The sequence below is a fragment of the Sorghum bicolor genome, chromosome 10, assembly GCF_000003195.3.
Source record: "Sorghum bicolor cultivar BTx623 chromosome 10, Sorghum_bicolor_NCBIv3, whole genome shotgun sequence".
NCBI classification, from domain to species: domain Eukaryota; kingdom Viridiplantae; phylum Streptophyta; class Magnoliopsida; order Poales; family Poaceae; genus Sorghum; species Sorghum bicolor.
Window position 1 is genome coordinate 4,467,734 of NC_012879.2, and position 15,313 is coordinate 4,483,046.

The 15,313-nt window shown below is 47.9% G+C and overlaps 1 protein-coding gene across 2 annotated transcripts; it reads right to left on the minus strand.

Annotated features, from left to right (window-relative positions):
• On the minus strand, nt 7,040-10,802 carry LOC8076166 (probable galactinol--sucrose galactosyltransferase 6). Of its 2 annotated transcripts, none has more exons than XM_021450090.1 (7): nt 10,304-10,802; nt 9,933-10,226; nt 8,689-9,804; nt 8,371-8,580; nt 8,126-8,260; nt 7,692-8,001; nt 7,040-7,596 (listed from the first exon to the last, which is right to left on the minus strand). In XM_021450090.1, exons 2-7 carry the CDS (start codon nt 10,121-10,123, stop codon nt 7,261-7,263), a joined length of 2,298 nt encoding a protein of 765 aa, XP_021305765.1. In that variant the 5' UTR covers nt 10,124-10,226; nt 10,304-10,802; the 3' UTR covers nt 7,040-7,260. The 2 variants fall into 2 exon arrangements, with proteins under 2 accessions (XP_021305765.1, XP_021305764.1); XM_021450089.1 differs by having other exon boundaries at nt 10,345-10,564.

Consider the following 15,313-nt stretch of genomic DNA (forward strand, 5'->3'; position numbering starts at 1 on the left):
GGGGCATTGATGACCCACATTTTTTATTATCATATCAATGTTGCTTGATAGTGCATGAACTAATTAGTTTACTCAAGATCCCATAGTGCCAAGGGAATATATTAAGTTTTTTTCTTATGTATGTAAAAAATACATCATTTGTAGTGCCATAAAATAGTAATTAATGTTCCTCTTCTTATGAAAGTACATTGTTTATAGATGTCTTATTATACATGTAATCATCCGAAAAATTAGCAGGCAACCATTTGCCTTCCAAGTATATAAGGCTTAACCACCTCTGGTTCAAAGACCAAGAATACATTTAATTCTCTCTCACAGCACTAGTAGTATTGCAACTGCATTTATGCCTGTGAGAGAGCATATCTTATATTATGGAACATGAGCAAAAAGTGGTTACGCCTTATATACTAGGACGGAGGGAGTATCTCGTAGTAATTCCACAGTTCTTAATTGTATATGGAACCAAAGAATGTAAGCGCTTGTTTGGAATGGTGGAATGCAAAACTAAGGCCTTGTTTAGTTCCGAAAAAATTTCGAATTTCGGCACTGTAGCATTTTCGTTTTTATTTGACAAATATTATCTAATCATGGACGAACTAGGCTCAAAAGATTCATCTCATGATTTACAGACAAACTGTGCAATTAGTTTTTATTTTCGTATATATCTAATGTTTCATGTGCTCCAAGATTTGATGTGACGGGAAATCTTGAAAAGCTTTTGGTTTTCGGGGTGAACTAAACAGGGCTTAAGGAAAAGAACAAAAAAAACACTAATAGAAAATGAGTCTAGATTGAAAAAACACAATATTGACAAAAACTGAAGTTTTATAGAAATGAGTGTTTGGAACACAACAATATAAAAAACATGTTTGTTCCTTCATTTTAGCGAATAAGAGCTCGCTCATCTCTTCATTCGCATGTCGAAAATTTTTTTCAAGAGCTTGAAGTGAAGGTTTTATTTCCTTCATTTCATGAAAGAGAACAAGGCTTTTCATAGGAAGGAAAGGGAAACTTCACCCTCGATCTTTTCCAAACACCATGCGATATAAGCAAACCATAGAGATTGGATTACTTTTAAATCTCTATAAAAAAATCCTCCAATCCAAACAATTCCTTACTGTTTCGCGGAAAAACGGCTGACTCTCACACCATCTCTCTCACATGTCACATAAAAATAAATCCAATAATGTGCCACGGTGAAAATAGAAGAAAAAAAAATACCGACGGAAAAGCTGGCCTGATCAATGATAGTTGTTGGCGGGGTGCAATGAGTAGATCTTTTGGTGGTGAAATGAAAAGCCACTGCCAAAGAGCCTGAAACCTCAAATCATCGTACCCAGAGCACCTGTACCGGCGCCCTTTTTCTTTGCTGTAATACACTGCTCTACCGCCCTATCTCACCTGCGTGACAGCCAGCCAGTCCAGGTCCAGTCGTCTCCACAGCTCTCTCCGGTGGCCAAGCAAAGGCCGGCCAGGGCGATGGATGGGACTTCCATTAATTCCTGAAGCAAGGACGACGCGATCGAGTGCTCCACTCCACCACTGCGCTCATGACATATCACCACGCTGGAAGAAGAAGAAGAAGAAGAAGCGCACGCTCGGCGCCGGCAGGGGTCAAGCGGGTTTCCTTAAATAGTCATGCACTGCATGCCGTTCCCAGTGATTGTTCTTCTTTTCCCGGTCCGCGGTTTTTGCATTGTTGTGTGTGTGGTCTTGCATTGCGCACCAGCTGCAGCGGCATCAGCAGCAGTGGAGGCAGTGACATGGCTGGCCGGGCAGGTGGCCGGCCGGCCGGCCTCTTCGCTTACCCCTGAACAGTCGCTGATGGCGATGGATGTGCGCCGGCCCCAGGGTGGGTGCACCCTGAGCAGTGACCACTGTGGCCGGTTGCACAAAACGCGCATGCACGAGCACAAGGCGAGAACTGGCAAAGCTCGGATTAGTGGTAGGTCATGGTCTAGTAGAACACAAACACAATCAACACATGTTACTACAGCTCTTAGATGATGAATGCACGTTTTTTTAATTATTATTATTCAGTTACTGCAGTCTTGCAGTAAGTAATACGCATGGAGTTGAGGAGATGGGGGAAGTGGAGGGGCAATGCAAGTACACATCCCAAAATATTTTACAAAATTTCTCAGTTTCTCTCATCACATCGAATCTTGCGGCACATTTATAAAGCACTAAATATAGATAAAATAAATAATTAATTATATAGTCTATGATTAAACAATATTTGTCAAATACAAATAAAAGTGCTACGATTCATATTTTTCAAAAAAATTTGGAACTAAACAAGGCCTAAATACAGTCTGAATATGAATGGTCTTTTGGATTTTGTATTCTTCACACTGTACTTTGGCCTGAGTTTGGTAAGTAGTAGTACTAGAAGCGTAATTGCAGTTCAGTACATATTGTTTGTGGTAATTTTTTCGCAAAATTTTTTCGCGACATTGTAGCACTTTCGTTTGTTTGTTGTAATTATTGTCTAATCATGTACTAACTAGGCTCAAAAGATTCATCTCGTAAATTTCGACCAAACTGTGTATTTAGTTTTTATTTTCGTTTATATTTAATACTCCATGCATGCGTCTAAAGATTCGATATGATGAGAAATCTTGAAAAGTTTTTGGATTTTGGGTGGAAAGTTCCAAAAAATTTTGCAAAATAGGAATAGTAACACTTTCGTTTGTATTTGACAAATATTGTCCAATCATGAACTAACTAGGCTCAAAAGATTCGTCTAGTCAATTTCGACCAAACTGTGCAATTAGTTTTTATTTTTATCTATATTTAATATTCTATGCATGTGTCTACAGATTTGATGTGACGGGAAATCTGAAAAATTTTATAAAATTTTTTGGAACTAAACAAGGCCTGAAGGAGTGTTGCTAAAATGCCTGAAATGACAGCCGCCCCCACCTTGCCTGATTGCGGTCTTCGATCTGCTGCTAAAATAATAATGTTCAGACATGGGGCATCCAGCTCAAGCAGCTGGCCCCATGAAACAGTCTGTTTGTACTGATTTAGCTCAAATGTGTATATGTATATTCTAGAGCCACAATTGCAAGCCTGTACAATGTGTAGAACCTGATGTTCCTTGTGTCACTACAAATCGTCATTGCCACATTGTGCCCGTCCAAGTGCTAGTCACCTGACAGACAGGACGAGGTGCTAGCCTTGCTACGCTGCACGTGGGGCCGTGGCGTGCGGCTGCGTGCCGGGGGGCCCAGGCGTCATTGCCTGTGCCAGTCAACAGTGCCTCGGATGGACGGGGCGTGCATGCATGGCGCATGGAGCCATGGACGGACGGTGCGGCGCGGCGGAGAACTTTTCCGTGGAATGGGTCAGCTGCCGTGCCGTGCCGTCGCTGTGGGGAAGAAAGAAAGCTGCCTTCTGTCGCTGCCTGTGGGCCTCCCGGGCGGACCCTGTGGCTCTGTGTGGGCGTGATGATCGAGTGGCACAGCCGCAGCTGCGGCCGGCGGAAGCAGAGCTTGACAGGGCATGGAGGAGATATGACCAATCACCTGCACCAGCCGTTCAGGTTTTGTGCTTGCATTGGCCTGCGGCAGGTCATCCGGTGCTTTGTACTATCCGCGGCGTCCGGATTCCATTTGATCCGCTGATCGTGTGTTCTTTCGTTGTGCCCGGACGGATATAAAAACTTTGGGCTTTGAGAGTCCAGTCACCAGCCATCATCACCGAAGGATTCTGCATAGGCCTGCACTGCACGAGCGCTTATACAAAACCAAGAGGCAGGACACGCGACCGTGACGTCGAAGCAGGAGCCTTCTGCAAATTAACCGGCGCGTCGGTGACCTCCGGACTCTGGTGACCACTGCCGGCGTGGGCATGCATCTACTAGGCCAGTCTTAATGGATAGTGTCGCTGCACGGTTTCACATACCAACACGTCATCGAGATTGAAATGAAACCATCTACGAAATAACTCCAGCAATGGAGCATTTCACTTTGTTGTTTTCAAGGCTAAGCAAAACATTTAATTGCTGCAAAATGATTGGATCATATGCAAGATAGTGAAACGATTTAGCCCTCAGTGGGGATTTCATCGCGTTTCACCGCGTGGGAAACAACGCCCGTGAAGTTTCACCATAGTAAAACTACTTCCTTCTCTCTCCTCTTCGTTTCATGCAAAAAGTACAGTTTTGCTGACATGACGCTCTAATAAATGTGCATTACATCCTGGTGAAACCCCAGTGAGACTGGCCTTAAGCTCCAGCCAGTTCGCTGATTTGTTGGCAGCAGATTCGGCAGCTCAAACAAATGTTAGGCCTTGTTTAGCACCCCAAAAATCAAAAAAAAATTAAGATTCCTCATCACATCGAATCTTGCGGCAAATGAAGTACTAAATATAGATAAAATCAAAAACTAATTGCACAGTTTGTCATCACGAGACGAATCTTTTAAACCTAATTACTCTATGATTTGACAATATTTGTCAAATAAAGATGAACGTGATATAATGTCAAAATCAAAAAAAAAAACACATCCAAACAAGCCATTACTTGAAGTGGAAGCAGGTCCTTCAATTTCGATCTGTCGTGGACGTCTCTTACACTGTCGTCTGGGTCCGATTCCACGATCGGCGTTAGCGGCGAATGGTGTTGCATATATTGAGGAAAGCGAAGTACTACTAGAATAGCACATAATAGGACCTACTAAATGGACTATTTTAGTCGTTAACGTCCTCTTGATATAACTACTGAAAACCTCAGTTTTGTGTGTGCCAAAAAAAAACATCAAGAAAACAGGAAAAACAAGCTATATATGATGCAGGGGTGAAGTTGTAGTGTTATTAGAGGGTGCCTATGCACCTCAAAAAAATTAAAAATCAGTTATATAATGACCCATTTTTCACTTTATATGTACTCTATAGGCCTATATTACATCCACAAGGTAAGTGCATCACTCTTAAATTTTCTCTGGCTTCGCCACCGATATGATGGCAGCAGAAAATGGATGAACCAAAAACACATATAATCTAGTGAGATGAGCATAAAGAATCCAATGTCCGGACGACGAAATATCATCATCTCTACGTACGCCCATACATTTACACGTAAATTGTTTTCGTGAGAGAGAACACAAAAAAAACCCAACAAAATGAACAGGATGTGGATGCTCTAAGTTGCCAAACGCCGACAAATTTCACTCCATAACACGTAACGTTTCGCGCGCTGGCTCCTCGCCGTTGTTATTGCTACTGCCGCCGCTAGTGCCCTGGTTCGACGGCGATGGCGATACCTGATGCGGCGACGTGACGAGGAGCCTAGGCGACGAGCACCTGTGCTGCTTGAGCGCGTCCTCCTCGCGGCCGCCTTCGTCGAAGTTCTGCGCGTAACTGCGAGCGTCGTAGTGGAAATTCCCGGCGGGCCGCCGGCGAGGCGTGTGGTGCTTGCTCGACCCGAAGCTGTGACCCTTCGATCGGATCCATGCTGTCGGCGACCGGAGCAGGGACGGCGACGCCGGCCGCCGGTCCTGGTGGTGGTGGGCGTGTGCGTCGCAGGGAGCTGATGCTGGGCCAGAGGGGCGGCCGGACCAGCCGCCGGAGCTTGTTGGAACGGGGACCTGGATGTGGAGGTGGCTGAGTAGTAGGCGCCGGCGGTGCTGCTTTGAGCTATGAAGACGGTCGTCCGTGCCGGCGGCCGGTCTGTTGTGTTCAGGTTCTATGGCGGAGGCAGACATGAGAACTTTTTTTTTTGTATTTTTTTTATCGGAGCTTTTGAGCAAAACGAGAGGGATTTCGCTGAGCTCTGTTCCTCCTAGAGTGACGGATGATGCCTGTAGTAAGGCGTTGCAAGCTGCTTGTCTTTATATATAGGAGCATTTTTTCTGATCATGTAGATTTTCTTTAATTTTGTGTAGCATTTTTAGATCCAATGCACGTCGTACTTTATGTTTCGTGCAATGCAAGCAGAGAAAAAGGAGCAAAGTTTCGAGAACGCGGAGAAAAGCTGCGTGTGATCTGAGGCGTGGATGGCACAACATGCAGCCCTTCCGTCCGAGGTGATGAAGGATGCCATATGAGCGGGATCTCCGACCGTCCGACGTGCATGAAATGTGCTATGATTTCCTTCCAATCGCCTGGTCGGTTCCATGCATGACTCCTTGTTCCGCAGCCAGGCCAGTGAAAACACCTTTGACTCTTTCGTTATTTGGGACTTGTTTATTTGCAACATATTTTGCAAAATATGAATAGTACAAATTTTATTTGTATTTGACAAATATTGTCTAATCATGGACTACCTAGACTCAAAAGATTTATCTCGTCAATTCCGACTAAATTGTGTAATTAGTTTTTATTTTCGTCTATATTTAATACTTCATGCATATGTCTAAAGATTCGATGTGACGGGAAATCTAAAAAAATTTATTTTTTAGGAACTAAACAAGGCCTTGAGAAACGGGAGAGATAAATATTGTCCACACTCCTGTTGCGGCAAGCAAAGATGAGCACCGTGGACGGCAAGCCGGCAACAAGGAACCAAAGGGTGAAGGCGGGCCTCGGCCAATCAGTTGACCAAGGCCCTAGCCGAGACGTCAATAACTTCGGATGTCCAAGACGAGCCGCCGTGCAAACGAATCAAAACAATTTTCGGGCTAGGGATTAATGGGCCAAATGGGCTATATCGTTGCAAATTAGGGGCCTGTAGCTTCCCACGGGCTGCACGCACCAGGAAGTCCCTGATCTGCTCACGCATCCAGCACAGGCTGCCACTGGTTTGATTCGTCCTATTGTGGTTTTGTGAGGATCATCAACTAGGCATGCCAAGTTGCCAACATGACTGTGCTCAGTCACCTGTCGAAAAAAAGGACTGCTCTCTGTCACCTACTACTATAAACACGAGCTTTGCGCAGAGTTCAGAGTCCGTTGGGATGCAAGATGCAAAAAAAATCTCATTACGGTTGTTTAGGTAAAGCAGTTGTCAGTAGATAAGATACTCTGCTGCGCCATGTGCTTAATTCAGACATTGAGTCATACTGAGACGTTTGGAAACGAGCGATTGGAAGTCCTGTAAGAAAATACCGAAGGCCATTTGTTCAGACTTCAGACAAGTAGAACAGTCAGACAGTATGCGCATATTCCTTTCAATTGAATCATGAATCACATTTGCCTACCAAACCATACGCCACTCCAGTCCCTACCATCAATAAGCTAGTACAACTTCATACTCATCAGAGTGGACTCTGATTACCAATGAACCTACATTTTTGTACCACTGGTGGCAATACCACCCTACAACTCGACAACAATCTTGTGAACCCTCTCCTTGGGCATCTTCTCCAGCTGAAGAACCACCAGCCCTGAGGAAGAATCATAGGAGAACTCCAGCTGAGCTGAACCCAGCATGCATTTCCTTGGCCTGACTGAAGAGTAGGCACCGAACCTTCCACAGCCCTTCACCTCCATGCACGCCAATCCGACAGCCTCGGAGCCCGAAGCAGAACCGTTGCCGCCGTCGAGCAGCTTTGCGCCGCCGAGGAGGTGGTAGGTCAGGCCTTCCACCGCCCCGCCGCTATTGAACATGTCCACCAGCCCAATCGGGGCGAACCTGAAACCAGGTGCCAAGTCCTGCAGGAACATAAGTGCATACAATTTCGTCAGTCACTTGTTCACCAGCTTCGCTATAATTAGCAGCATTTGCCAAACGGGCACTGATGACTGACCTTGATCGGTGACACGGTGAGGATGTCATGTTCCAGGACCTTGAGAGAGACAGGCAACGCCGCACCGTACGGGAGGACGGCGAGGTCGCTGTCGGCATGTCGGTACACGGTACAGTCGCCGTTCCATTCAGGGTCCGTCGCGGCCTCGGAGATGAGGTGGACGTCGCTGCCCTTGATACCGCAGGTCAGGGCCTCGGTGCCGGTATGATGAAAGGTGTTCTTCTTCTCCACGGAGCTCCACGCCGCGCCCTGGCAGTTGTACACGCCGAGCACGCCGGTGAACTTGTTCATGTTCCATATCTTGAGCAGGCTGCAGGAAGGATTGCCACGCCATGGCATTGTCAGTTTTCAGAACACACGGTTGCTCCAAACAACATCAGCACGTCTGAATGAACAGACCAAAACTTCAGCAAAAGGGGGTCGGGGGTTCTCACCTGACGCCGTCGCGTGCCGGGTCGGTGAACAGGCAATCCTTGGTCGGCCGGCCTGGCAGACGCGCGCGGAGAATGGAGCCGTCGGGCAAGACAATCTTCTTGAGCAGCTCGAAGTTGTGCTTCCCGGGGGCATCACTGAAAACATCACCAAGAACACACAATTCAGAATTCGCTTTCAACCAGACATAGGCATAACAATGCTGAAGATTCTGAACCAACACCAATGCTGGAATGAATTGACCAACCTGACGTAGACCGGGCCTCCACTGATCGCGCGTGCCGAGCCGTGGTAGTCGCCGGCCTGGTGGAGCGAGTGGAACATGTCCCAGTCCGGCAGCATGAACTCGCCGAGGAACACGCTGTTGTACGCCACCGAGGCGATATGGATCGTATGCGACACGGGGTCCCTCGGATAGAAATCATCCGACGCCCTCACCACCGCCGTCTGCTTGGAGCTGCGGGTTGGTCGCATCACATCAGCATCAGATTGGTCAATGGTTCCATGAAAAGTCCCCAGATTTTCAAGGTCAGAGCTGTGAGAGCGAGAAGATCGGATCGCGTACCAGTAAAGGGCGTCGGTGTTGTGGCTCATGCAGGCGATGATGCCGTTCTCCGGGAAGTTCTTGGCGATGGAGGCGTCGAGCGCCTGGTGGTACTGCCTGGTGAGCTGCACGCGGCCGCCGTGGCCGGCGCCGAGCGTCTCCAGGATGCACTGCACGTCTACCTTGACGCCGTCGACACCGGCGGCGGCGAGGTAGGCGTGGAGCTCGTCGTAGAAGCGGTACACGGCGCGCGGGTGCACGAGGCCGAGTCCCTGCACGGTGAGCACGTCGGTCTTCATGCCGGGCTCGTTCTCCATGACGCCCGGCGAGACCTTGGGGAACTGCATGCTGGAGCGGTAGTGCTCCGTCCCGGGTTCGCCGGGTCGGACGCCGCCCCAGTAGCCGGTGATGGCGTGCCAGACGTAGACGTACTTGAGCCCGTACTCCTCCTTCGCCGCGCGCACCACCGTCTTGATGCCGGCGGCCGGGTCGTCCACGTTCTGGAACTTGCTGTTCTCCTTGATGCCGGTGAGGCGAGACAGGCGGGGCGGCTTGTCCTCTCCGGCAGGTTCGTCGGTGTCGGTGTCGGTGGCGGACTTGTCGGTGCCGACGGACTGCCAGCCGTCGTCGATGATGACGAACTTGGGCGGCGCGCCGCCGGCGATGAGGCTGCGGAGCCCGGCCTCGACGCCCTCCTGGGTGACATCCTGGTAGAAGGCGTCCCAGGTGCACCAGCCGAAGTAGTCGACGATGCCCGGCAGCTTCTTCTCGGCGCGGACCCGGAACGTCCTGAGCGCGGACTTGGCGGCACCGACGGCGCCGGAGATGGCCGCGAAGGGGTCGGACTCCGCGGCGCCCACGAAGAGCGCGCGCTCGAAGGACGCCGCGCGCGTCTCCGCGTCCCCGCTCTCGACGCAGAGCTCCAGCGCGTCGCCCGCGCCGCCCTGGAGGCTGGCACGGAACGCGCCCTCGACGAGGGGCAGGAACACGACGTACGCCGCCGCGGCGCCGTCGCCGGCGCCCTTGGACTCGACGAGCAGGAACTGCGTCTCGCGCGGGACGTCGCCGCCTTTCTCCCCCATCCGCTGCGCCATCCACCAGAGCTTGAACCGGAAGCACGCCATGAACCGCACGCCCCTGCCAAATCGCCCAGAAAGAAATCAATGCTACTAGTTGTCAACACGAACAATTGGGTCGGATCTCGGATGGGGAAAAATCACCACTTTTCCGCTCTAATTCTCTGATTGATGAAGAATCGTACGTACCTCAGGTCCCCGAGGGAGACGACGTGCCGGGCGGCGGGCTCGGCGAAGTCGGCGCCGATGAAGACCCCGTCGACCGCTCCCCCCGCCGCCGCCGACGAGGCCACCACCGCGTCCGGCACCCCGGACAGCACCGTCCGCCCGCATACCGACAGCGTGCCTCCGGCGAGCTTGACGGACGAGGAGATGGTCATCTCGCCTTCCTCTCTCGTACTCCGGGACTGCTGCTGTGTCGGCGAGACGCTGCTCGACGTCGCCGACGACCCCTTGGCCGCCGCGAGACTCCTAAACGAACACCTGCTCCCGGAACCAACACGCCAAAATGAATACCAATACCAATACCAACCGGTAGAGTGAATGGATATCAAGAACACCGGCGATGGCAGCAACGAATTCGGGACGGATCCGCACGCACCGAGACGGAGTGGGAGGAAGAGGGAGCGGAGGACACGGAGCGAGGAGCAGCGGGCGGGAAGGGAGGGTATATATACGGCGCGGCAGCAGAGAAGATGGGATGGATTTGGAAGAGGACGAGGACGCGACGGCCCTGCTGCAGCTGGAGCTCAGCCTCCGCGCCATAGCTGACATCGGCGGCGGCGGTTAAAATCTGTTGCTGCTCGTAGTCGCAGGCTTGGCAGCGCCCAGCGCGCACGCGCGCGCGAGCACGTTCACGATGGGACCGGATCGGATTGGTTGACGAGCGGGTGGGTGAGGTCAGTGGCCTGTGGCCCGGTGCTCGTGCTGTGCCCGGCTGGTCCTGTTCATATCCGGCACGGCAAAGATTCCATCTAGCCCGACGCAGTTTGGTGGTGGCTCGAGAGGAAACGGGAAGGAGGAGGCAACGGCCAACGGAGGAGAGGGGATTGGCCGACTGGGCTGGGTCACGGAACCGACTCGTGCGGCGGCGGCGGACAAGCGTACGCGAGCGATTGGGCGAGCCAGAGGACGTGTGTGTGAACCGAGGCAGGTGAGTGTGGCACTGTGGCCGTGTGGGGGGAGACGCGGGGTCCGACGCGGCGGCATGGATGGGGCCGAGGCTGCCACGCCGAATCCGCGACACCGGGATTCAAGCGCGGCAGGTTGACCCTCGACTGTTTGAGCATCTCCAACAGTTTTCTCTACACCTTGTTTAGTTTTCAAAATATTTTATAAAAAATTTCACATTCTCTATCACATCGAATCTTGCGGCACATACATGAACCACTAAATGTAGATAAAAGAAGAAATAACTAATTACATAGTTTATATATAATTTGCGAGACAGATTTTTTAAACCTAGTTAGTCTATAATTTGACAATGTTTCTCAAATACAAATGAAAGTGGTACTATTTTTATTTTGCAAAATCTTTTAGAAGTAAACAAGGCCTAAATAAAATTGCTATTCCTTGTTTCGGCACTGTTTGGAACAAAGGAATCGAAAATAGAGGAATAGAAAAAAAAAACACAAGAATAGAATAGGTGTGTAGTGCTAAAACAAGGAAAGAAATAGAAAGAGGTGTTTGGAACACAGAAATTCATAACAGAGAGTCATAAAACATGTAAAGGATAAAAACTCATTATCAGTGGTTAATAACCTGTTAGAGCATCCCAACCGTTTTGCATAGTTGGTTTGGCAAATGAGGGAGTTTGCCAAGTCCTAAATAAATTTGGCAAAGGTGAAAAGAGACAATCTCCGATGGTTTGGCATTATTTACTTGGCAAAAAAATGAAACTGTGGACCCACAATTCTTTTTTTGCCGATCTATTCTCCTAGTGGCGCGTTGGGTGAAAGTTTGCGGGATTTTTTTTTGCGCGAGGCGCCAGGTCGCGGCTCTAGCGGCGTTTGTTCGTGGCTGCTGGAGTCCTTGCCGGCTGGAGTAATCACCGGCAAAACAATAATCTGGTCTGCCCTCAGCTGCAGTCCTAGCCGGTGTTGAGTCCCTGCCGGCATGGAGTCGATGAGTTCTAGATTACAGGAGACCACATCAAGCCGGCGTTGAGATGAAGACGTGCAGTTCGTGCGAAGTTCTGGCGGCGGACATCGCAGAAACGCGCGACTGCGACCCCAAGCCACGGACTTCACGCGAACTTGCCAGATGCCAACCGAGAACGGGCTTTGCATATATGCCAATTCTTTCTCTCTTTTTGCCAAGTTAACATAATTGCAAAGCCTATTTGCCAAACCATTGGATATGTGTTTTTTGATTTTTTTTGCAAATACAAGAATGCAAAGCCCATATGCAAAACGGTTGGGGATGCTCTTAGTTGGCTAAAATTTAGCAATGGGAACCAAACAGGCCCCTGTGTTCCGCTCCATATGCAAAATACTCCCTACGTATAGGATTTAGATATCGTTTTGGACAAGATTTGGATCAAACATTGAGAATATAAAATCATTAATAACTTTTAAATTGTTGAGTTTACAAATACAAAAATTATATGAATAGATTTGTCTTGAAAAATACTTTCATAAAAATATACATTTATTAGTTTTCTAAATATTTTTATAAAAATAAAAAGTTAAAATTGTGTTTCAGAGACCGTAAATGACATCTAAATCCTATAGTACGTGTATATTTGGTATAACTGACCTAGCCACGTTGTTTAGTTCACCCAAAACCAAAAACTTTTCAAGATTCCCCGTCACATCGAATCTTGCGGCACATGCATGGAGTATTAAATATAGATGAAAACAAAAACTAATTTCACAGTTTGTCTGTAAATCGCGAGACGAATCTTTTAAGCCTAGTTGCTTTATAATTGGACAATGTTTGTTAAATAAAAACAAAAGTGCTACAGTGTCAAAATTAAAAAAAAAATCGGATCTAAACAAGGTCCTAGTATATGAACATATTATACTATTTATGTTCATGCAGCAGTAAGCTAAATTGTTAGCCCTATTCTTACCGATATGGAGTGACGAAAAACCTGCCACGTCAGCTTAGTAATCCTACTCATTGTCTTCTAGCACGCTAAGCTATGCACTGGACCGCTGTCATGTGCCAGATGATACGGGGACTAGAGATGAGAGCGATATGTCCCTTTTTTTTCATTCCAGCAGTGCATGTTTCGAAGTACAAGAAAAAAAAGGGAAAAAAAGATCTGTCTGGGAGATATAAAGCAAATAATGCAAAATTTAATGCGGTTTACCAAGGGAAGAGGGAAGAACGCACGAGGCGATAGAGAAGTCTGATGCTTGTACAAGCTGGAGGCAGATAGATACCTATCTCTAATTTCACTAGAGAACGAAGACACGGATGATCAGTTATCACACTGACCCCGGCACGAACCATCATGCACAGTGTGTGTGATGCTGATGCGTATCTCACTTTGGAATCATTCATGTTTGTTTAACACAGTTGACAATAGCTTCATGAGCTGTTATGAGTTTTTTTTTACTAAACACTCTTTTCCAAAACAGCTTTATAGATGAAACTATTTTTTCTTTTCTTATAAAGACATGTGTTGGGATAAAAGTTAGAAAAAATAGTTCATACTATCTCTCTCATTTCTTTCTTTTATCCATGTACAAAACTGTTGCCAAACAATTTCTTCAAAACAACTCAATTTTACCTAAAAAGTTGTTTAGAAAGTTCTTTTTTAAAAAAAATTTACTAGTAAAGCTGAGCTGTAGGTCTTAATTTGAAATTAAAAATATCTCGGCGATGCCGACCTCGAAGTGACGTGTTCCGGCTGGAAATGGCATATATGGATCTGCATCTGCTTGGCATGCACGATGGCAGCGCGCGCGCGCCCTCTCTGAAAATGACGTGTTCCCAATTTTGCTTGTCTGATCTGAAGCAGCCATCTAGCGACGTTGCTGGAGTAGGAGTACCGTCCAGTTTTGCTCGGCACCCGCACTTGCACGAGGACACGCCGAAGAGACGGGCTACCGCCTGCCGGCTGCCGGACCTGCAACGGCGGATTGGCGTCTGTCCCATGCCCATCATATCAATGGCGGTCGCGGCGGTGGATGGCGCCAGCTGCATGCGGTAGGGCCACTGGGCTTGGCCACTTTGCACGTACGCCTCTTTCGTGTGTTTAAATCCTGTTTTTTTTTTACAGCAAATCAGTAAATAATATTTTTATACTTCTTTTGCCAAACAAGAAAAGAACTTGAAGATAGGTTGAGAGTTGAGATGGTACACGATAGGGTTGGCAAAATGAAACGGTAGCATACTCCCTCTATATCCATAAAAAAAACGTTTAAGACAACGGCACGGTCTTCAAAGCTGACTCCTTGTTACTCCTTGTTTTTATAACAATATCTATCAAAAAGTGGTATATGTATATTTTTATAAAAATATTTTTTAACATAAATCTATTCATATGATTTTTTATATTTTCAAACTCAACAACATATAAGTTATTTATGGTTTATATTTCCAATGTTTGATCCAAATCTTATTCAAAACGACTTTCTTTATGAGTATAGGGGGAGTACTCTACAATATACAATATGGGAGCTCTTATGGATTGTTGGATCACATAGGTGTGATTTTGTGTTAAGATGTTTTAGACCATAGGCCAAACAATTTTAAATAAATCTCAAAGGTTCACTCACATATGCATGTATATATGGAAAGATGGAGGACTTTAATTCATCTCGTCCTCGCCACATTGTTGCGTTGTCGCCATCTTCCCCACTCCATCACCAACGTGCCATCAGTGTCGGGAGAGCAAGCTTCGAAGCCTACGTCTTCTCGTGTTCCTGCACGGGGTAGGGGCGTATCAGTTTTTTGGGAAGCGTCGTCGCGACTACTCGCTGGACGTCTTCTTCCATCTACGCCTGGTGTTCGCCGATCTCCATCGACGGTCTTCTTCTTCTTTCTCCGCGCCGACTACCCGTAAGGATGTCTATCTTCTCTTTGTTATCTGTTCTCGCGTCCTTTATGTTGCTAGCACTAGATGTCGTGACTATTATCTCGTATCATAATACTAGTCTTGATTCATATATCTATGTTGTTGATTTTTTCCTAGTTGTCAAAGTTAATCTATGCATCACTAAATTACTTCTATTTCCAACAATTTGTTGGATCACATTCACATGCATCCCATGGACTAGGCCAAGTGATCGCCAGCCAGGCAGCCAAACCAGTCACGCCGATAAGCTATGGACTCCACAAGCAACCGACATGTGGGGCCGCATAGTTTGGTGGCTCGGTCACGGAACCGACCCGTGCAGCGGCAGCTGCGGTCTGCGGACGAGCGATTGGGTCCGCTTTGTTCGCTGGGGAGACGCGGCGCGACGGAGACGAGGCTGCCACGGCGGATCCGCGTGGACGTGCCAATCCGCCGAAGCCCAGCTGGTCGTGGTCGGCCCTCGCGCCCTCGAATATTTTGATACAAATTAGTTTATAATTAAATAATATTTGTCATCACAAACAAACGAAAGTGCTACAGT